The sequence below is a fragment of the Ixodes scapularis genome, unplaced genomic scaffold (genome assembly GCF_016920785.2).
Source record: "Ixodes scapularis isolate PalLabHiFi unplaced genomic scaffold, ASM1692078v2 PGA_scaffold0__279_contigs__length_252992795, whole genome shotgun sequence".
Taxonomy (NCBI): Eukaryota; Metazoa; Arthropoda; class Arachnida; order Ixodida; family Ixodidae; genus Ixodes; species Ixodes scapularis.
The window spans coordinates 117441905-117465836 of NW_024609835.1; the positions used below are offsets into that span (position 1 = coordinate 117441905).

A 23932-nucleotide genomic window follows, 5' to 3' on the forward strand; every position below is an offset into this window, starting at 1 on the left:
AGCATGCTCTAGCTTTGGGTTAATTAGTGCTGTTTAGCCGAAAAGTGTTAGCTTGCTTGAAATGTAAAATGAGATTTTAGAACCCATACTCACCGCTTCGTGCACTCCGTAGGCTGCGTTTCTCATTACGGGTCTATGTATAGGATGGATAGGAAGAGAAATTCTTCAAGTTAATGTCAAGTTTATTTCCTTAAAATATATTCGCATGTTTTACGCAAAGGCAAAGGGAGGGGGAACGTAAGAAGTGGCAGAGGAGCGACCTGATCACGGCAACTGTGTTCAGGTAATGGTTATGCCTGAACAAATACTGTTCAGGCGTAACCATTACCAAAACTTACCAACCAAAAGAAGACACAGATGTGAATGACCCACGTGGCATGCACTGCTTAGGGACGAGACAAGAGATAAGGTAAGAAAATAGCGCAGAAGCAAGGCTAAATATTTTTTGCTATATCCATTTGGTCACGCTCGGTTACTATATCACTAGTAAGGTTAGTTATCTTAATATTAAACAGGGGTAGCTGCGTGCTCCAATCTATTAATAAGAACATTTATTTCAAGTGTTGTTAATCCAGACTCAACTTGTGTTCGGACAGAATAAGCGGGGCAAAATTGCCTCGTATAAAACGGCCACAAATAAATTGACCCAACAGACATCTGCACGCTATACCCCGTTTACCCTCAACCTGATACTACAGCCAAAGCTACAATCGTGAGCTAGCCCGTGCTCCTGCTTTGAGACGTGCCATAGCCTCCTCTCTACTCACAAAGCCTGGCAGCTCGACGACGGAGCCATAGAATGCCCGGTCGCAGATTTGGAGCGCGGGGATCTGGTAGCGCAGAGCATTTCTCGGGGAACCTGGACGTACAGGCACAGCTTTTTCAGCGGTGAGGACCCGAAACATGGTTTCCAAATCCGACGAGAAGAGAGGCGGGAGCGCGAGGAACGCGAGGAGCACGAGCGGACATTCCACCGCTCGGGAGAAGTGTGTTTCGGCGTTTTGCCACAGCGGGGCGCCCGTCACGTGACTCTCCTGTCATCCGTTGTCTGCCGCTCTACCTTTTCAATTTCGGCAGCCGCTGCTCGTGGCAATCTGCCAGGCTTTGTCAGTATATAGAAGGCTATGGACGTGCCTTCCGAGCGCGAGAGCTCATTCTGAGGAAGAGCGTTTCAAAGCCTCGACATCGTGCTCTAGTGTTTGTAGCATTGAATGTAGTCTCAGGTGAAGGGTGAACGGAACATAGTTTTGCTTGTGGAATGTTTTTACTCTATAAAAACTAAACGAATATTCAAGACAAATTCTGAAGATTATAAATGAGATATTAGCTACTTCGGAACTTAGGCGTTCGTGACCTAACGCAAGCGTTCTGGAGGCTAAGCGCCCTATTAACGCATTTCCGTGTTAGATTTGAACTTTGGTAGCGTCGATATATTTGTTTTCTGCGAAATATACCGAATGTTTCTCCGAATACTTTCAAAAACTCTTACAAATATGGTGGCCGAGAAAGAAAGGAACTCTTTTCGAGAACAAACTGCAAGCCACGGCGGACGCCAGGGGTTGCGAGAAAAAAAAAACAACACACACATAATAATTAGTCCAATAGTTACCTAAAATTTACTAATTAACTGTTTAATTAATAAGAATAAACATATCGTTTTAATCAGAAATTGCTGAGCGTCATCAAAAACCGCTAAATCAGTCAATTTTAGGAAGACTTAAAGCACGTGTGAAGCCTGAAGGTGGGCTAAAGTTTTCACCAGTGCAGAACGCGGAAGACTGGGGAAGCGAAGAAATTGGATAAGAAAATCATCCGAGCTGTCGCATCGCCAGCCTTTCGCTTGTTGCACAACTGGAAACTTGAGTCCTTCCCTCGTGCTTTATCTTCCTAAATAGACTGATTTAGAGGATTTCGATAACGCTAAGCGAGTTTCTAAATAGAATCACATTTATTTTCACTTATTAAACAGTAAATTAGTAAAATGACTACCGCCGTGGCTGGAATTTTGTTCCCGAATAGAGTTCCTTCTATTCACAACAACTCTATTTGTAGAGATTTTCGAAAGTATTCGCAGAAACGTACTGTGTAGATTGCGCAGCGTACAACCTTAGTTCTTTAAAAATAAGTCCAGAGGGACACTGATTTAATGCATCGTTTATGCCAAGCGAGCTTATTTTGATTTAAAAAAAATAGTACAACAGCATGAGCAGTGAGTCGAACCTGCCATTATTCCGGTTCCGTTCCGTTTTGGGTTCAGTAGCCTTGTATTTTGTTCCAGTTTTGTTCCGTTTTAATGAGAAACTGAAAATAATGAACCGGTTACCGGTTCACCAAGAGCGAACCGGTTCACACCTGTTCTTAAAAAAAAAAAGTCAACAGCTACCATTCGTTAGGATAGCGGGCACAACACGACATCATTTTTACTAAAAGTAGGTTCAACACGACGTCATTTGCATTAAAAAGTAAAAATGTATTCAGAACCCGAGCTGCGGAAACTACTACAGCGAAACAAACATATGCTTAATTTATATTTGCGACCTTGACTTCTTATCGCTAACATCGTTTAATGCAAACTAAGTGGTCTCAAAGGCGTTCAGAGACAGTAACAAAGTACAGTACGCACATGCGAAATCAATCAGCCGGCACACGCAGTGAAACCGTGACGCTAGCACGCATTGTATTCGCAAACGAACCACCCGCACGCACGAATGCCTTTCTCGAATAACTGAGTTCAAGAGGAGAGAGACAGTAAATAGTGGTCTAAAAATTCTTAAAACGAAAAAGGAGATAAAAATACGCGCGACATTCGGCTCTTAAAAACACACACAAAAGAAATCTTCAAGCAGCGTCGAGGGCGCCCTTGACGGGCGTGGTGGCACTGCAGTATCGGTCGCGCTCCTCGCGGCTTCTCCTCGTGGCGCCTTCAGATTTTGGCACCGCGGAACAAACACGCCGACAGCCGTCGACTTTATATTTCTATTATATATATTTATGTTTGCTTTCTTTCTCCCTGGGAATATTCTTTATGGCCGATTCACACGATGTACTGATCCGCGGACTGATTGATCACGTGACGACATGTCCGCGGTTCGTCCGTTTCCCAAGTAATTCAAACGAGAAAAACGACGAGCAGACTCCAGTGAGGACGGACTGAATCTGTTCGCCACCCCACAGTGCCGCGAAACTCCAACATTGCAGCGTGGCACCGTTCTCCAAGAGAAGTTGTCGTTTGCTACCACGATAAAGAATCGTACGCCGCTGTTATGTTCAGATCGAGACAGAACAAAATGCTAGGCTTCGTGCAAAGCGCCACTAGCTTTACTAATCCAAGGCACGACAGTGATACAGGCATGGTCCTGCTCGAGTAGGCTTCAGCGTAGAAATTATGAAGTTCTGGGCTCGCGGAGGGGCGTTTGGAGGTGCCTTCATGTATACACCACAGCCACAAGAAAGGTCTTTCTCGGGGAAGGGCTGGTTAGACGACCAAGAATTATCGCGGCGTGTTACACGAGTTTTGATAGGCGCTTCTTGGCACGGACGCGGAGGAGTATCTGAACCTTCGTCTAGTAAGCCGAGCAAAGTTTCTGCAGTTTCTTTCACGCGCTAAACCAAGAATCGCGCGGCAAAATTAATTACCGAACGCATAAAACACAACGATGCGCAATGTTCGTTTTAATCCTCCGAAAACAAAAACAAACAAGAAAGCATTCTACCGTTGCCAGGCTAAATGGTTTTCAAGTCAATCTTTCGCCGAAAATCCACAAGTGAAAAGGTGCCCGAATTGTGCGGACCCCTACGATCCGCGGACGGGGCGCGGATCGTAGGAATCGGTAACGTGACAGTCACGTGGCACAGGGTCCACGGACGAAAATCGCGATTCGGTCCGTCGTGTGAATCGGCTATTAGCAGCACGCAAAGGAACACACACACGAACACGCACACGCACGCACGCACGCACGCACGCACGCACACACGCACACACACACGCACACACACACACACACACACATACGCACGCAGAATAGTTCTTTAGCCTTTTGGCATAAATATATATATGCTCCGTTTCACCCTACACTCTTAGGAAAATGCTAGGAAAAAGTTAGTAACTGCAGAAGTTACTATTTTTTTTACCGTGACTACCTTTTCATTAGCAATTTACTACCTAAAAAGCGTGACAGGTAAAAAACTGCAGCTGGTATGCGGGGAAGCGAGAACAAGGCTGCTGGAAACCTATGGCGACTCTGTCGCAAATAATTACTATATATGTGTACCGTTATTTCTTAGTAACGGTACACATAACGGTATACATCCCTTGGAATGTTTTGAAACAATACTACATTACAACATGGTGTGAAAACAGCATCATATTTAGAACATCGTCCACGGACGAGGTGGTCACTGACCAACCGACTTCTTTTAAATGATCAGTATAAAAGATGCATGTGTAGCCATTGGGCGCGTTCAATAGCGGCCCCGGAGTCAAGGAGTCACTGACTCCTTCCACTGGACGGCCAAAAGTCACTTCCGGTGCACGTAACTCCGGGGCTTCGGAGTCAAGCTCCGAAGCACCAAGTCCGGAGACGGTGCACGTACAGTCAAAGGAGCTAAAATGACGTCATTTCCTGACTGGTGACGATTTCCGGCGCTAAAAGAGTAAAAAACAAACAATATGGCGGGATAAGCTGCTTCGGTTCTGTAGCGGGTGCGCGGTTTGCTTGCTTATGTTAATGAAAAGTGCTCAAGGTAAGACGAATAACGCGTTCGAATATCTTTTTGAGGTAAGGCTCTTTCGGAAAATGCATTGGACCGTATTTTGTTTGGTTTGAATATGCTAATAAACAACGCAAACGTTCATTTGACGCGCCGTCTCGTGATCGCCGTTGCACGGAAACTCGGTAATATTGACGATAGTCCTGTCCGCGCTCAACAGAGAAAAACAGGGTATGAACGCGACTTTGGAAGCCGGTTGGACACTCACGCAGAGCATGATACCGATTAATGTTTTGTTTGCGTAGCTAAATCGGGGTGCACGTTGGCTGAGGCTCGCCTCGGCCGACAAAACCTTGATCGCCGAGCGCGGCCGAACTTCCCGTCTGTATACAAATGCATTTTATAGGAAGTTCGTTACGAAGGGCAGAACAAACTTATGGCCGTATAAAAGTATCGCAACCGGCGGGGTAGATTCGCTGAGCTCGGTATTTTGCGTGTACTGACGACGATTTTTGTCGGCTTTTATAACAGTAGCTGCCTTTGCACCGCCAAGCGAAGGGCTCGATCGCGTTGCATCGCTTCGAACAGCAGCGCTGATGTGTACAATCACCCGCTTTTTCTTCAGCGACCTTGTTAAGACTTCTTCAATACCGGCGTCAAATAAAAGCGATCGTGCTCGCCATCGTCTGCTTCCAGTTTATTCGGAGACCGTCTGGCACAGGGGAGGAAGCGGAAGTTGCGTAGAAGCAGGTTTGGAGCCGCGGGTTTTTTTGCCGTTCAGTAGGCGCTCCGATGACTCCGACTCGAGGCACTCCGTTCGGAGGCAAGGGAGGCGCTACTGAACGCGCCCATTGGGAGCAGCGTTTGGGTTAACGTCTCGTCGCGTGAGTGTTGTGTGCGTGTCATTTGTGTTGTGCGTTCAATGTGTAATACGTGTACAAATGTGAACGTAAGCAGCGCGGAAATGAAATCTCTCCCAGCGATTATAATTTTTGCCAGTTGTGAATTTGATGTTGGCTAGCACCACCTGGGTTCGCGAGTTTCAGAGCGACTTTTGGTGCAGCGCATTGATAATTACTCTTTTGGTATTCCGGTGCGCATCGACGAAACAGGGAGCGTCTTACCTTTTTTGCCAGGAGAAAGGTTTCTCCCTTTCTGAAAGTAGTGACACGCACTGCCTGGAGGTTGTACCGTGAGGTAGTGCCATTTATTAGTTTTAAGGTAATGCAATACATGGGTTCTACATTTGAGGCTAGTAACGCTTACTAGCTTCTTGACTTAGTAACCACTACTAGCATGACCGTTACTCCCTCCGGTAACAAGGTACTGTACCTAGTAACAGATGTCACAAGCAGTTACAAATTTTTTACCTAGTGAATACTATTAATGTTTTTTTAAAGGTGTACGATGTTCCACGATGAACTCCACGAGCAGCCCGCGCCAATCTGTAGCTTGTAGCTTGTCACGTGACTTCTTACTCCCCGCGTCGCCCCGCTCAACCAGAAGGATACGTAACACCCTCCGAGCTACAGATTGGCTCCGGTAGCTCGTGGCATCCTCTGGGGTCCATCATAAGGTGAAGCAAACTAAAGTTGAGGCTTGGGCGAGTTGGTACATACTTCGGAATTAAAAACAGTGCGAAAAGACGAGGGCCAGACAAAGAAGTGACACGGACGTAGGGCTGACTTTGTCAGCGCTACGTTCGTGTCACTTCTTTTTCTGGTCCTCGTCTTTTTGCGCTGTTTTTAATTCCGATGAAACAAACTATTGAAGTGTACGCCAGCGCGCCAACTCGCCGATGCCAAATCGTGCTGCACATACATGGGAAAATTACTTCTTCATTACTATTGAGCTGTTTTCACGTCAGTGGTGAACACGACACCATTGATGCCACCGTCACGAATACATAATTGACTTCGCGCCGCCACCCGCAAAAAAGAGTGGTCCACACTTCATTTGCCGAACCGTTTCCCAGTGAACCGGTAACTGCCAAATGAGATTACGGTTCCGTTCCGGTTCGAGTTTAATATTAAATGCTTCATTTGAGTTACCGTTTGGTTTCTGTCGCGTTTGCTCCGGGATGCAGGCAAGACTTCCAACTTGGGGCCCAGACCCAGAAGTGCCCCGTTTATTGCCACACCCACATATATAGACACATATCAGGTCACATGACAACAACAGTGAGCAGCACTCCTACGACGAGTCATCTCGAAGCAGACAGTAGAGCGCGATAACTGATAGTCACGCGCGTCTTAGGTTCTACCGCAGGAGCGATAACACTACATCCCCCTTTTCGAAGCTGAAGCACAAATATATATATATATATATATTTTTTTACAAACAAATAAACGCTATGAACAATAAGATGACCATGAATCAGCTATACCACCTCAGCAAGCGAGAGCCAAAATAAAGTTACGCTCAAAACATACAATCAAATACACGGCATAAAGGACAAACAGGCTACTCAGCCTTCAGAACAAACATAAATCAAATACGCGGCATTCCGAAACTCCGTACCGCTCGGGCTTGCGTACTGTCCGACCAGATCGCGTCACATACTCCGGAGGAACCGCTGGCAACGAAACATTAGGCTTCAACCCTTGAAGCGGACTGTTTTGACCAATCGAACCGGGACGACTCAGGCATTCTGCACTCACGCCGCCGTCAGTTTCCCCTTCCGGAAACTCGTAGCAGTCGTCACTGTTTTCAGTTTTCAACACTTTCCCTGTCCTGCTTAAGTTGGACCAGGGCTCTTCGATTCCGCTCGATTCTGCCCCCCTTATCCAACTCCACCACATACGACCGCGGCCTACTGGCCAGCTTAAGGATTACGCCCTTCTCTCTGCGGTCTTTCACCCAGACTCCCTCACCGGGCTCCAACTGCGGCAGGTGACGGGCCGCGTGGCGCCTATTGTAGAAGCGACGTTGGGCGTCCCTAAGGAGAGCTTCGACGGACCTCCTTCAGGTTTTGCGTACTATAGGCGCCAGTTTCTTTGGGTGGAGCGGGAGCGTGGTCCGGAGTCGCCGACTCATGAGCAGCTCGGCTGGCGTGCTGCCTAGTTGTCCCGGGGTGTCCCTGTAGGCTAATAAAGCCAAAAACGGGATCGTTTGACTTCAATAGTAGTCCTTTAATCGTTTTTACCATCCTCTCGACTTCACAGTTTGCCTGCGGAAACCTCGGGCAAGATGTGACGCGTCTAAACCGGTATTCTCTCGAGAACTGGTCAAACTCCTGGCTTACAAATTGTTGGCCATTATCCGACACCAGCACTTCCGGAATACCATGCCTCGAAAAAACACTTTTAAGTTGTTCGACAACATGGGGACTAGTGAGGGATTCTAAGCGACACAGCTCTGGAAAACGTGAAAAATAATCTACCACCAAAAGGTAGTTGCTTCCTTTCATATGAAAAATGTCCGCGGCCACCCGTTCCCATGGCCTTGACGGAGTCCTAGTTGGAATCATAGGCTCCGCTGGCTGATCACGGTACTCAGCACAAACACGGCAGTTCGTGACAATCGAAGCAAGTTGTGAGCTTAAGCCCGGCCACCATACGGACTCAAGCGCTCTCGCCCTGCACCGGACAATTCCTTGATGCCCTTCATGAAGCTGTTTCAAGACCATGCTTCGTAATGACTGTGGAACCACGAGGCGGCTTCCTTTGAGGAGGACGCCTTTACAAACACTCAGCGTTCCGCGTTCTTGCCAGTAAGGCTTTAACTCTGCAGGCAACGAAGCTAGGCTGGACCAGCCTTCACGAGTGTAGCGAATTAGTCGTTGGCAAACCTCATCGCATGCCTGCTCTTCGGCAACAGATCTGAAGCTATCAGACTCGCCCAATTCTGACAACGAGCCTGCAACAAAACTGCTGACTTCTTCTACCGATAGGCATTTTGCCGTTCGCTGTTCTCGTAAAGGCGCCCGCGATAATGCATCAGCAATCACGAGATTCTTGCCGGGCACATATTCCACATCAAAGCTAAAACGCATCAAGCGCATACGAAACCTTTGAATGTGCGGTGGGAGCAAATCCAGTGGAGACTTTCCCAGTAATGTGACTAATGGTTTATGGTCAGTTTCCACTGTGAAATGCAACCCCCTCAAATAACTTTCCAGACGTTCTGCGGCCCAAGTCAAAGCCAAGGTTTCTTTTTCAATTTGCGCATAGCGCATTTCAGTAGGTGTTAGAGCCCTAGAAACGAAAACGACGGGCCTTTGCTCGTTGTTGGGCTGCAGCTGTAGCAGAACGGCACCTAATCCGTATGACAAGGCATCTGCCGATAGGATCGTCGGATACCTCGGGTCATACTTGGCCATGCAACTATCTGAACAAATGGCCTTTTTCAGGCACTCCATCACCTTCTCCTGAGCGTCCGCCCAAATCCAGTCTGTATTCTTTTGTAGCAACTGACGCAGCGGCGCTGTCTTATCAGCCAGATTGGGAATAAACCGCGAACAGTGATTAGCGAGACCCAAGAGTCTGCGCACCTCCGCTACGCTTGTCGGCGCCTTCACATCAGCTATCGCCCGGACCTTTGCGGGATCTGGCCGTATGCCGTCCTTGCTGACCAAGAAACCAAGAAAAGACAGTTCTTTCACGCTGAATTGGCATTTTTCTTTGTTCAGGGTTATGCCGGCTTTGTGAAGACGCTCAAGAGTGCGATGTAAACGCTCGTCATTCTCTTGCTGATTCGACCCAAATACTAGCACATCGTCCATCATGTTTACTACACCCGGCATTCCATCAAGAATTTCGTTCATGCGCTTTTGGAAATACTCAGGAGCCGATGTTATACCAAACGGCAATCGTTCGAAGCAGTAACGACCATACGGCGTTATGAAAGTAGTTAACTGCTGGCATTCCTTTGCTAACCTGACTTGATGGAATCCCGAGTTAGCGTCCAGTTTCGAAAATACTGCTGCTCCACTGAGCAAGGCAATAGTCTCGTCAACCGTGGGAAGTACAAAACGTTCTCGTTTTACGTTTTTGTTTAGTTAAGTCAACGCAAATGCGTACCTCACCCGACGGCTTTAAGACCGGCACTATACCCGCACACCACTCGGTTGGGCCCTCAACTTTTCTAATGACCCCATTCATTTCCATTTTGTCAAGTTCTCTTTTTACGGCCTCTCGCAACGGGATGGGAACACGACGAGCGGTGTGGATGGCGTAAGGCACACTGTCTGGTTTAAGACGAATGCAGTATTCGCCTTCCATGGTCCCAAGACCTTGAAACAGCGAAGGAAAGCCTTTTTCCACCAATACTTTGTCGACAAACTTGACTATTCCCAAGGCTTCAATGGCTGGTAAACCCAGGATGACGGACTTCACAGATTCTACGACAAAGACAGTTTGTCGAGTGGAACTGCGCTTCCACGAAATGTTGGCAACAAATTGTCCTTTTACCTTCAACTTATTGTTGCCTGGGCCTTTTAAGATTACATCGCAACTCTCTAGCTGCCTTGGTAATCCTGGGAATGACGTCGGAATCACCGAAACTTCAGCTCCGGTATCGACTTTAGCGGTAACAACTGTATCATTTACAGACACTTGTACCGTGCGAGCCTTCGCGCTACTGCCTGCTAAAGTACCAATAAAGGTCGCGCGCTTCGTAGTCCCTTGTCTCCCAGCCTGGTCGACGCCTACCTTAGACGACGTGAAGCACGCTATGGCGAAGTGTCCTCGCTTGCCGCACTTGTGGCAGACCGCTCCTCTAGCCGGGCACGAAGACCTGGAGTGCGGACCTCTTCCGCACGATGAGCACTTCGGAGCGCCGTTGCCTTTGTGTCCACCACGCCGGTTGTTCCGCGGGTGACGCCCCGTAGCTTGTTCTCTGCGAACTGCGTCCACCTCTGCCGTTGACGAGGCAGTCTCGGAATGTTCCGCCGAGCCGCAGCGAAGCTCCCTCTGTTGCCGTTGCACCGTCTCCTTCAGGCGTGCCTTGGCAAGGGCGCTGGCTAGCGTCAGCGTCGCGTCCATCTGGAGAGCCCCGGACAGCTTGGCGTCCATCAGGCCCACAACGAAGCGGTCACGCACCATGCGTTCTTTGACTTCTCCGTAGTCGCACCGGTCGGCCAGCGTGTGAAGCGCCGTAACGAACTGGTCCACTGTTTCCCCGGGTTCTTGAGAACGACGGTGGAAGCGGGCGCTTTCGTAGACCAAACTGCGCGCGGCGACAAAATGGTCGTCGAACTTTTTCTTGACCAGAGAATAGTTTTTCGCTTCTTCCTCGGACAGGTTGAAGGTTTGAAATATCTTGCGTGCCTGCCTTCTCATTGTGTATAGCAAGGTCCGTACCTGTGCTTCTTGTGTCCGCTCGTTCAGTCCTGAGGCGAACCTGTAGTCGTCGAAGTCCAGCACCCAAGCGGGCCATTCCGACGTTTTGTCGAAGTTAAAACTCGGGGGCGGCTGGACAGGAAAAACTCCCGGCTGCGACGGAGCTCGAATGGCCTGGTCCGCGCCGGTGCCGCTTTCGTCGCCAACCATGCTTGAACTTAAATGGCAGCCACGGAGAAGAAGGGGCGTAGGACGACGACGACGAGGGAGAGCAGGGGTGTCACCCCACTCCTGACACCATGTCGCGTTTGCTCCGGGATGCAGGCAAGACTTCCAACTTGGGGCCCAGACCCAGAAGTGCCCCGTTTATTGCCACACCCACATATATAGACACATATCAGGTCACATGACAACAACAGTGCGCAGCACTCCTACGACGAGTCATCTCGAAGCAGACAGTAGAGCGCGATAACTGATAGTCACGCGCATCTTAGGTTCTACCGCAGGAGCGATAACACTACAGTTTCAGTTCGATCTAAAAATCACGATTTTGCTACTGGTTTCGGGCCGGGTTAGGGTTCGGTTCGGCGCCCTAGGCATAACGCTCTCAGCTCCGTTATCCTTAAGCTATGGGCAACCTGGCGATTCCAAGCGGTTGGCCCAGGCTGCCCCTCCGACAATCATAAGTGGTCATCTTGACCACGAGGGGGCCAAGGGCAACTGGCCACGCGAGAAGGCCGTCGCAGCGGATGCGCGGGGGCTGTTGGGATCGCGGCGCAGGCGATAGCGCTCATTAAATGTTTACGTGTTGTTGAACCGGTGTGCTGTGTCATTCTCCGAGACGGGTAGCAGCAAGGGAAATCGCACAAAGTTGAGAGTGAAAAAAGAAATTCTCGCTTCCGTACACCGACAGCTGCACTTATTTAGAGCGTTTAAATGACATTTGCAAAGTACAACGAGTGAATGAACTGAAGTTACGTTTCGAACTGACGTTAATCGAAATGTCATGCTCGATGTGTGTGGGAAGAGCTGATCAATTGTTGATTTCAATTAACGTCTGACCAAATACAACTTTGCCCCTCATTAATTAGTAAAAGTTCATTTGCCATTGAGCTCACAAACTGCGTTTTTCGCTGGAATACACATTGTGCTGCGACCGATCTAGCTCAACAGAAGATAATTGTGCGGTAGTAAAAGTTAAACAAAAAATAATTATATGGTTATCTTTTTTATTGGTTGGGGGGGGGGGGGGGGGGTCGACCAACTCCACCCAGAGAGCTTTCAAATCCTGCGCGTCACGTGACATCACGTCACGTCCCGGAGGCCTGCACGGGCGGCGATTGGATGCGACTGCCGAGTCAGCGTTCGCGTAAAACTCGTTTCCTACCATAGTCCCACGGGAACGCTGACGCGGCACTCGCATCCAATCAGCACCCGTGCAGGCCTCCGGGATGGGACGTCATGTCAAGTTATGTGCGGGCTTGAAAGCTGTCTAGGAGGTGTTGGGTCAAGTGCCTTCATCACCACGCTCTTTGCATGAAGCTCGATGGCGTAACAGCAAGCGGAGGCGAGCAATTAAAAAATTGTAATATTTGTGGCAACGTGCGTTTCTAAAGGTTGTTCAACTTATTATATTAGTATTTTAGGTTATTCACTACCCCACATATCTACAACGGTGGTGCGCGTAAATGCGAGTATCCGCCTTTTCATAATCCACAACATTTCGAGCCCGAACTTTTTTGTCTGGGGGTAACTCTATATGAATATGTTTATCCTTTACATTGGGCGATGACGTAAAAATATTAAGTGAATTAAAAATGCCGCCCTTGCAGTCTTTATTCGATCCTACCTGAAATCACCTGAAACTCTCGCCGCAGATATGGCATTGCTCGTTCGGCTGCCATGGTGAGACGTCTGACTTTCTTCCTCACTTCTTAAACATTTGTTGCTCTTTTTATATAATGCTACTTTCAAACAACGCGCGACACAGTGCCGACGCAGTGTGCTAGCATTATGGCAAACAAAGCAACCCACGACGCAGTTCTTGCTTTCGCTACAGCCCAAGAATGAATGGCTGGCACGGCCATTCACTCTACAAACAGAGAGGTGGCGCTAGGAATGCCCTCTTTTAGCGCAAGCACATCAACGCTTTTTTGAAGATCGTCAAATGTATGAAAGAAACAGCGGGATGCGAGGCTCCCAAAACGTCGAAAAAAGACGTTAAAATTAAAATCGTGCTCTTTGTCTTTTTAAAGCTATTCAATCCGCAGGTTTCGCGACTTCCAGTTTCCAAGCTCCTGTTCGTAGATTGTGTGTGATTAAGTTTAGAAGACTATAGATGGAACGTTGAATTCATTTAATTAATATTTGTTGTTTTAATCTTTTTTTAAGAGATGCTCTTACAACAGGGAGCGGTTTCACGGCATCAGAAACATACAACCGCCCTAGAAGCGTACAGCAGTGGCGATAAGCCTTCGTTCTGCAGTTTTGTTTAAATAAAGGATAAAAGAGGCTTTGATATTAGTTTCCGTTGTCGCTTTTATAAATATTATATGCGAAAAAAAAATGCATGTACGTAAATGTCATGTGCGCGCGAAACGCAGGCATCCAAGCGCTTTGCTTGAAAGAATACCCCAAAACAAACGCTCGTGCAGCTTTTTGTAAAGCGCGCAGCTCTACCGAGATCGCTCAATTCACTGTTTGTATTATCAGGTGTTAGCCGCTTTCATTGAAAAGGGTCAGTGTAAAAGTATGGCGTGAAAATGTTTGACACCGATGCTTCTGTCAAAGATGCGGGCTCGATTCAAGATTTGAGAGCAACGAACAAGCAAAACCGCCGTGTGACAGCGAAATTGACCGGGTAGCATCACTTTAAAACAAATGCTTGCACAATAAGTTATTCCGAATGAAATGACAGGCCCAGATAGAGAGCAAAAATTGTAGCTTCAGTTCTTCGAACCGCAATTTTAGAAATTCGATTAGTTAATATTTGCGACATTTTTAATTATTTTATTTGTTATTTATTTGAGGAATAATATCGGCCCACCTTTGTGGGCCACGACATGTAAGTACTTCTACGCAACACCTGAGCAGGATCGGTACATAGCTTCGAAATACATAATTTTCCAGAAAATGAAAATTAACTCTTGGCAATGATGAAAAAATTTAAATCAAAAATTCATATAAGGCACTGACGAACAAATCGAAGGTGGCGCTGCCTGTAGTGCTATGAGGCAGGATATTCCAGCTGCGGACAGATGTAGGACAAAAAATTATATTTAGAAATATATTTTTTACATTGAAACTTACGAAAAAGGTTTACTTTTCTTTTACGTTTCATTTATCATATTGAGATTTAGCATGCTGATGTACTTCTCAGTGGTGATTTCAAATATGCAATTGTTTTTCAGTCAGCTTTAATAGACTCTTAGTTCTTAATACATTTGTAACTTTAATTAGGTCCCCCTTAAATGTAGTTAGCGTAAGATTCTTTAGAATATTTAAGAAATTTTTATAGAAATTCATTCACCAAGACATGGTTTTGCGGTGATGCTATTTTAAGCCTGATTTAATGATATTACATTGGTAAAAAAAAACATCTGCAACCAAGTTGCACAAAACCAGAGGCTATATATTTTGGAGACTAATTAATTAAAACTATTGTATGAGATAGAAAGCAACAAAAATAGCATCACCGCACAAAGCATGTCTTGGTGAATGCAATTTTATAAACATTTCTGATATAGTCTGAAGAATTTTACGCTAACGACCCACAAGGAGGACCTAATGAAAATTACAAATTTATTACTAACTAAGGATCTAGTTAAGCAACCTGAAAAATAATTGCATATTTGAAATTACCAGTGATGAATACATTATTATTCTAAATTTTAGCACGTTAGATGAAAAAAACAAAAATAAGTTAAAGACCCTCGTCTCCATTTAATTTGTACAAAAATTTCAAATGCTCACTTTTCTGTGGGGCGAAAGCTAGGTAAATCCGGATAACACATTAAGGGGTGACACAAACGTATGCATGCCATATGAATATGCATTATAAAAAATCGAAATACCTTTTTTCGGATTCCTTCCAGTTAATCAATGAATGGCTGGGAATGCGAATCCCATAATAGGTTCGCGTATTCCAGTTACGGGCGCGAATCAAAGAACTGCGCGCCACTAGCTTGGTTTCAGGATTGCCATGTTGAATAGCCCTTCGTAAAATACATAGGTTTCGGGACACGTTTGCTATATTAATCTCGAAGTGAACGACCAACTTAAATTAGATGTGATGGTAATACCCAAATACTTGTAAGAAGTGACACGTTCTAAAGTACTGAGTTGAATACTAGCAAAATAAAATGGACACTTGTTTACTGTTAGTGTCATTTGCATGGTGAAAGGGGGGCGGGGGGTGGTGCGGGGAGAGTTGACACGCTCCCCAGTGAATTACGCGCCGTCCGATAAGGTCATTCGGCGTTTGTTGCCATGGTGACGGCGATGAATGCAGACGACCTTTATGCTGCGGAAGAGCACTGCGGCGCAGCGATTCAACGTGCGTGCTGAGGCGCTCCCTACGTGCTCTTCAATGGGCGGAACGCGAATAAAAAAAGTTCCAAATAAGAAATTAACGCAGAAGGCTGGTTTTCTCCAGCACCTCCTAATTTGAGAGCCTTGCACGAAAAGCGTGTTTTTTGGGCCATCCACCGCCCTGTTTTTTTTTAATTTTTTTTTTTATCCGCGACATGGGTTTAAAGTATCAACCTGCCGAAAAGGCTAATTTCACTTGCGATACTCGGCTCATCGGTGAGCAAATGCACCGTTATGGCAAAGTTCCTTGATAGGTGCATTTGTTTTAGTCAGATGGTCATAAACGTTTTTGGGGCTTTAACCAAGAAAGTTAGCCATATTGGCATTGTAAAAATGGTACCTAAATGTGCGCACTAGTTCACGTAGTTGTTGGCGAAAGAAAGAAAGCGTACTTCTTCAACCTAGTTGAAATACGGTGTATCTTATGTTTTATATGTAAAATGTCTCGTGTAATCCATCAACTTTTCATCTTAGTTCTATTTTTTTCTGAACTTTCCGGGACAATTATGAAATGCGCCATAATATAACATGCTTAAAACAAATCCATGACTTATCGACGCATACTCCATCCTGGTTGCTTATCTAAAAAACTCGTCAAATGCTATTTCCAATGTATTGAGGATGCCGACATCATCTGTCCCGAGTGAAATCGCGGAACCGTTTGAATTCTTCAGTATCGCTCGTATTCCGCCGGAAAGATAAGTCGCAGACAACTATTGCATAGTCAGATATGCACTCCACGTTAGACATATTACCATTTCAGGCAGCGGTCCAAAAAAGATCAAATCTAGCAACGAATCACGACATTTGGACAAGCGCTTGGGGCATCTTCCTACTTGGCTTAAATTACCTCTATGAGCAATATGTACAAGTAGCCCTAAGCTCGCTCTGCTGCCTATGAGGATTATGTTGTTAAAGTCAATATGGTATATATCTTGCAAGTTGAAGTCTCCAGCCAGAACAACATGGGAAAAATTAATTAGATTGATTGACAAAAATTCAGATACTTTTATGAGCACATCCATATCAGCTTGCGGGCACCTGTATGATGCCGGTGGTTTGACTGACGACCCAACGAACAGGCACCCAAACCATTTCGCAATCATAACTGTGTTCAATAAATGTACACGCGAAATTGACTTTGACGAGGAGTGCGACCCCTTTCGCCATGAATGAATTCAATTCGATTCAATTCAATTTTATTCAAAATATAAAATAATCACAGATCACACTGCTCAAATGCGTCTGGATCCGTACGTAGCCTACTTGGCTAGTCTTGGATCCATTCCAAATGCAGACACATAAATATAGCGGCAGTTACCTGGCATCCATGCATGTGCCGTACACATATGAATGTGAATGAAATATTGTTTCCACATAAAATGTTTTAAGTGCACTTTTGAACGTTTTGCTTTCTTTTATTGGGATGCATAAGGAATTCCATATTTTTGTTCCAGTATACCGTGTCATTATTTGACCATACACATTATGAGACAATGAAATATTAAAATTGTTGACCATAACATCTCTGGTGACTCTTTCCGATTGTGAGGAAATGCTTGATCGTAGTGGTGTATTTGTCGTCAAAATATTATGCATCATAGCCACAGCTTTGTAATCTCGTACCAAGTGGAACGACAGTATCCGTTGGCTTTGAAATAATGAAATGGAATGAGTATTATATTTTGTGTTGGCTGATATCCTGATTGCTCGCTTCTGATGTGCTATAACTGATTGTATGTATCTTTGATTAGTAAAACCCCAGGATTCCACACAGTATTGGAAGTGAGTGTGAACGATGCTAAATACATCAGTTTAAGCATTTTACTGTATTGACATGTTCTGACTCGGGTGTATATGAAATATATAGAATGTGTTCCGGCGAGATTGTCGATGTCGCCGGAACACATTAGACCATCCATATAAACGTCGCTATCCGATATTTCACTGTTGAACCAAGTTTCAGTAATCATTATTACATCGGAGTCAAATATTAAGATTACACTTTCAAATTCATCCGGTTTGTTGATGACTCTTCTCGTATTAATGTTTATCAGTCTAAAGGGCGGTTTTGATCGGGGCTCTGGCTTGGTACAGTCTTATTAGCACTACCATTGTCATCGGGCTTGAGCCGTCCCGAAAATAGCCGACAAAGGCAACAATGCGGTCACAAATCGCGACAAACTGGCTTACCAAAGTTTTTCTCATTAACTGAGACGTGAAAAGAAGCGCAGTTGTTAAATCTGGAACACAGTTTCGGGGGCGCAAGTAAAGCTTTGGCTTCCAAGCGCACAAGGCAGTTTCCAAAAGTTCATCGCATGTCGTCTCGGGATGCAATCGTGAAATGGAAAGAGCCTTCTCCCTTGGTCGCTTCGCCACGACACGCAACTTACTGGATTTGTCAGAGCCCACGGCAATCTCCACACGTCGACGTAGCGGAAATTGCTGGAAGCCGTCCTCGTCGACGACTGCACTAACCGCCCCCTTTCTTCTTTTTTTTTTTGACTACTTTGCTACATTTTGCCTTATTTGGTACATTGTTAGGTTTCCTCATTTTAAATTTAGTGGTTGACTTGGATAGCATAGAAAGGGTACAAGGCCACCACCATCTCATTCATGTTTTTTTTTTCTTTCTTTCTCTTTCCTCTCCCTGTATCACGCAGACTGCATATTCGAAAAGTCCATAGAGGGCGAATACACGTTCATCTCGACGGGCAGCGATAGCGTGTGTGCCCTCTACGTCTACACGGAGCCGGAGTTCCTTGTGGAGTTTCAAATCCTGCGATTCGACGTCAGCTGTACGAAAGGAGGCCTTCTAACGGTGAGTCCGGAAGAGTTTCCTTGTTCGGTGCTTCCAATCTCAGAAAATGTCGTATATGTACAGTGGAGTAACTGTGTAGGCTCTGCTCGCATAGCCAGGGTATCGCGTCCCTTTTCCTTTTGTCGCCAACTCCGTATTGGCGGAGAAGCGATCACGTGCGCGGAGCTGGATTCCAAATTTATGCGGGAAAGCGACCTTGCGGGCGCCGAGGTTCAGGCGGAGCATGTTTCTCGTTTTGCGTTTGCGAAATATACATAAAATCGAAGGAACTGGAAGGTTCCTTGACTACTGAACATTATACTCGTATGTAGCCACAAGGTACAGTATAATCGCGTTTTATTACAACCCCAGTGATGTTTTAAAAAATCCGTGTTCAAACTCTGGGACACAGACGACACGGAGGACGATCGCGTTGCGTAACGGCCACGCCCATAGCATGGATCAGCCACCTCGCCAGCCCGCTAGCCGTGTCTCCGTGTCTCCTGCAATAATGACGGTCGCTTCCCGCAGTGGTGCTTGAAGTAAAGATGGCCGCCCTGGAAGCACCACTGCGACGCTCTGCTCCGCAAGCGTAGCACATACAGTTGCTGTAGTCCACAGCTGCCATCCGAAATTTTGGGCCTCCGGCCGGCGCACTTGCTCGAACACCTAAGCGATTACCAACGCCAGTCGAGATCGCAATACTTTTCGCGCTGGATTATACAAAACGTGTTGCAATTCAAAAGTGTTTTGTGTTTGTTTTTCACCGGCCCGGGGGCAGAATTTAGAAAATAAAATGAATTAGCGGCGCGGTTATTTTAGCCCTTGGGCTAGGCTGGTTGCCCCATGGGAGCCACTAGGAAAGGCGTGAAATCGGTAATTTACCAGATAATAAATTAAAACGTTTAAATTACGTTGTAAATTTTCATTTCTTGGTGCATAATTGAGTCAGAGACTTGACGCGGGGCCTCAATAAAGTCTAGCCATAAAGTGACATTTGGATTAAATGAATTCGTAATTGACGCTACGAAGCGAGATGCTTGTGCAAGCCGAAACGAATCCGCTGAAGAGTACACGTGCCGTCCACATCTGCGCTCTGAGCTCGCATCGCACTGATTGCACCCCGTGCGGCGCGGACGCCTGGGTTGTGGAGCAGGCGCAGCGCGGTGGAACCTTTCGAGAACAATGGGGTGTTACCATTTCAGATTGTGCAATAAAGGTCAAGAGATATGAAATTTCGAAGTTCGAAGAGTGGAGGTTCCCAACGTTTTGCTATGGTACTTCGCACAGCCGTCAATTTCACACCGAAACATGCACGTAGTAATACTTTTTCGACTTATTTTATGGAAGGTTTACGGCACGCACGCATAATATTAAAAAAGAAAATCAAAGTTATATGCACGACAAAAAATTACGAAACAAGTCTAATAAACGCGTTTAAAAACACATTCACAAGTTCTTTACCAACGAACAACTTTATATCAAACGACGCCAAATATATCAAAACGATCATCTTTAAATGCATTTTGCGAATATATAAAACAAATATGCTTAGCTATTATTGTAGTTATGTTCTTAATGCAGAAACGCAGCTAATTTCTATAAATGTGGCAAAATTGCGCGTCAATATTGTATATCATTCAACTTTTTATTTCTTTTATTATCTCCTTACCCGTTTACAGTGACTTGAACTAACTTGTGATGGCAAAGCATTGCATAATGTATTTATTCTCATTTACCTTGAGAGGTAAACGAGAACAAACCTTCACTTAAATTGAGCTAACTTGTCTTCGCCGACAAAGCCTGTACAGCGGTGCTGCGTTATCGTGGGGTGTAAATATTTATGATGTCCTTAGTTTAGCTTCTCATTCGTGTTTCCGTGCGTTGCCTCCCCCCCCCCCCCCCCCCCCCCCAAGACACACCCTTACAACCACTTTTTTCAAAACACATTCATTATGATGTGTATTTGACGGAGCGCCGTAAAAGGCTGTGCATGGTTTATATCTCTATACTGTGGGTGGATTCAATCGTTTTCAATTATGCAGACAATATTTGCAATTGCAATGATACCTTTAAATATATTAATTGTAGAGTTAATTACTAAAAGTAATAAATAACCGGATGATATCAAAGACATTTTTTCCTATATTTGCCCTTTGGCAGGAACCAATATTAGATTGAAACTTCTAGTGCGATGCGTACTTTTCACAGGAACGATTTGACCCGCGTTACGTGAAACACCCTGTATGCATAGCTGAGTGCTTCTCTCAAGGATATCACTTTCATATAGTATACATTTTACAGAAATATACAAGATATGACCCCGGCTATCACTGTATAACTGACATGGAAACACCCAACAACCTTGTGGTTATTAAGCTCTATCTTTATTCCATTCGGAATACAGATAGAGCTTGAGAAAGGGAAATCTGGTTGGTTGGTCGTCAAACAACGTAAAACACCAAAACACCGACTTTCCAGATACAACTTCCCTTGCCCTGTTTTCGCGTTGATAGCCCTTTCTCGTGTCACGGCTTTGGGCCTCGAGTTAGGATGTGCAGTGCTTACAGTTCTCAACTGCCGGCAGCAGTAGCATCCGTCGACAGTTGGTTGGCTGTTCACGAAGACCTAATGACAAAACTGATCTAAGTTGGGAAGCATGTGCCATAAGTTCAGATTAACGAACTGATTTCAGTACACGGGCTCCTTCTACCTGAAATCGATTAAGTGGCAGGCATTCTGTCACGATTGTCAAAACAAAGAACACGAAATCTTTGGCTCGAGAACGAACAAATCTGAACGGAGATCACTGTAAAACATGTCTCCTTGAGAACCTGACAAAGCACGATAAGCAAAGCAGGGGGCTTAAGTTAGCCTGGGACAGAAACGTAAGGATGTACGTACGTTCGGAAAAAAGAGGGAGAGACTGCAATTGGACATATGCTTTCAGAATGTCTTGTGTCGGCTCATTTAGATTGGTACTCTACCGTGATATTATCTTTAGCTCTTGTCATTTTTGACAATGAATAATGCGTTTGTGCTTCGAGAGGACTTGAATGCTTATATTGGTAAAGATCATTCTGCATGTACAGCATGCTTCCATCTGAGCACGCAGTCGTTTATAAAAAAACTGTTGGGTTTGAGTTAATTTTTGATCAGGTTGGTTTTCTATTTTGAGTTATGGTGTTTACAGAAAACGTGGTGTACAGAAAAATTGTACTTACTAAGATTAACTTTGTAATGTTCATTTTACCTGAATCGAACATCAAAATTTGGTGGGGGTTTTACGTACCAAATCAACGACGGGCATCTGGCACACCCCAGCGGAGAAGATCGATTTCGACCACCTGGGGTTCCTTTAACGTGCAACCGACAGCTCGGTTAGACGGCGCCTCCTCCGCAATAGGTCTTTGTCAGATTGCGGGCACTTCGGCCGGGATTCGAACCCCACACTTAGGGATCCGTAGGCCAGCACTTTGCTTTTTTTTTTCTTTATTGTCCGGCACTTTGCCTCGAAGCCACCGAGACGGAAAACGTGGTGGTGGTGGATCAATCCTGAAGAAAGATGTTTCTTAGTGAATTAGTAAGCGATTTCAGTTGTACGACTCAAGATTATAAAGTATCGTGATTACATAGAAATCGTAATGTTCTAGCTATTCGTGTATCAAAACCCGACTGGGAACGATGAGGCTTTTTTTTTTTACTTTTTTGTTTTGTTTTTCTTATTAAGGAAAAATATAACCTGCGGTGGCTACTTCAAGATTAGTGTGTAAACAACCACCTCTGCTAAACAAACGTTTGAGTTTTTAGAAATGGCTGTAGAAATGTTATTACAAGCCCCACGGCCGTCACCTGTCAATCCGAAACGCTCATTGGTCTATTCATCTCCAATCCCTCGATCCAATCTATAAAAGCTGGTGTCCTTGGTTGCGACCTGAGTGATCACCTCCCAGTATTTATTTATGTTTAAGATATCTAAAAGAAAGTTAGCCAAACACAACCGATATCGTTTTCAGAATGTAACTGTTGATAGTCTCGAAAGCTCCTCCGTCGCGGTTACAGGCACGAACTGGAATGGAGCATTTGATGAACACTCTGTAGATGGGGCCTAAAATACATTTATGAATATATTTCCTAAACTATAAAAGACTAATTTTTATTTCAAAACAATAAAAAAAGCACACGTTTCAGAAAGCCACGAGTGACGCCATAATTGTTGGGAAAAATTCACACAATAAATTATTTGTATGATACATTTGATAAATCTAGAAATGAGAGAGACATCAGTGTTTTTAAAGCCTATCGTAGGAGTTTAACAAAATAGTTGCAGCATACAAAACAACGCTATTGTGTAGATGCATTAGAGGCAACGTAATGACGTAAAGGCGTCATCGTAAAATAATTAAACTTTATCTTGAGTCGCGACAGTTCTTCCAGCTCTATTGGGAAAGTTGTCTTAAATGGCGTTGAACTAAAGGGGGTGTTTATTAGCAAATTCTTTTAACGAGCATTTTGTGAGCATTGCGAGCATGGTTGAAACTATTTAGTGTCCACCATATAATGATTAAATAAATAGCCACTCAATATTTTTGGATCCGGTTGAAAAATCGAAAGTAATAAATGTATTTTTTGTTTTACAATTTAAGAATAGTGGAAGCTTGGATGTGGATGGTATTCAAACAAGACCGGTAAATTATGCTTGTCACTTATTAACTCCCGTGCTGACCTAAATATTTTATCTTTCACTAGCTACAGGTGTATTTCGAAAGAAGATGCAGATAGCTAAAGTATCGGTACTACACAGAAAAGGAAGCGTAAATGATATCGGTAATTATACATCGTTAGAATGGATGCTTGGGCGAGTTGGATATTCATTTTGTAGGAGAAGTGCTAAAGTAGACTCTGACCGGGAGCACTATACCTCAAAGACATCAGTCTCTCTGGGCTAGAAAGGACCCTGACTTGCGACATCTCTGCCGGCTCTCCCCGCCCATTCGTTCCCTACTCGTTAAGGCGGCAACTTTTCGACTCGCTACACGGGTTATCCCATCCAGGCATACGAGCAACACAGAAGCTCATAACCTCTCGATATGTCTGGCCAAACATAAACATTGATGTGAGAAGCTGGGCCAAAAATTGCCTGGCATGTCAAAGAGCGAAGATTCAGCGACACACACAAAGCCCTACAGTCTCTTTCCAACTTCCTGAAGCTCGCTTTGAAAATGTACATCTAGACATCGTCGGGCCCATGCCGGAATCACAAGGTTCCATATATGTTCTCACGGCCATTGATCGGTTCACGAGATGGCCTGAGGCGCTTCCAATTTCTGACATCACGGCTCAGACAGTCGCACAATCATTTCTACACGTGTGGATTTCGCGATTCGGTGTACCAGCAATTGTCACCACGGGTAGGGGCAGACAATTCGAATCTGCGCTCTTCAAGACATTCACTTCTCTCCTCGGTATCAGCAAGCTGAGAACCACAGCTTACCACCCCGAAGCCAACGGAATGATTGAGAGATTTCATCGTCAGCTGAAGACCGCACTC

General features: G+C 45.2%; 1 protein-coding gene across 1 annotated transcript in view; it reads left to right on the plus strand.

The window, feature by feature from the left end:
* Positions 1–23932, plus strand: part of LOC8034930 (corticotropin-releasing factor-binding protein) — a 156688-nt gene that overhangs the window by 96594 nt on the left and 36162 nt on the right. The window contains exon 4 of the mRNA XM_040503524.2: positions 18245–18402. Within this exon, the coding sequence (XP_040359458.1) occupies positions 18245–18402 (158 nt within the window). The remainder of the gene's footprint in view (positions 1–18244; positions 18403–23932) is intronic.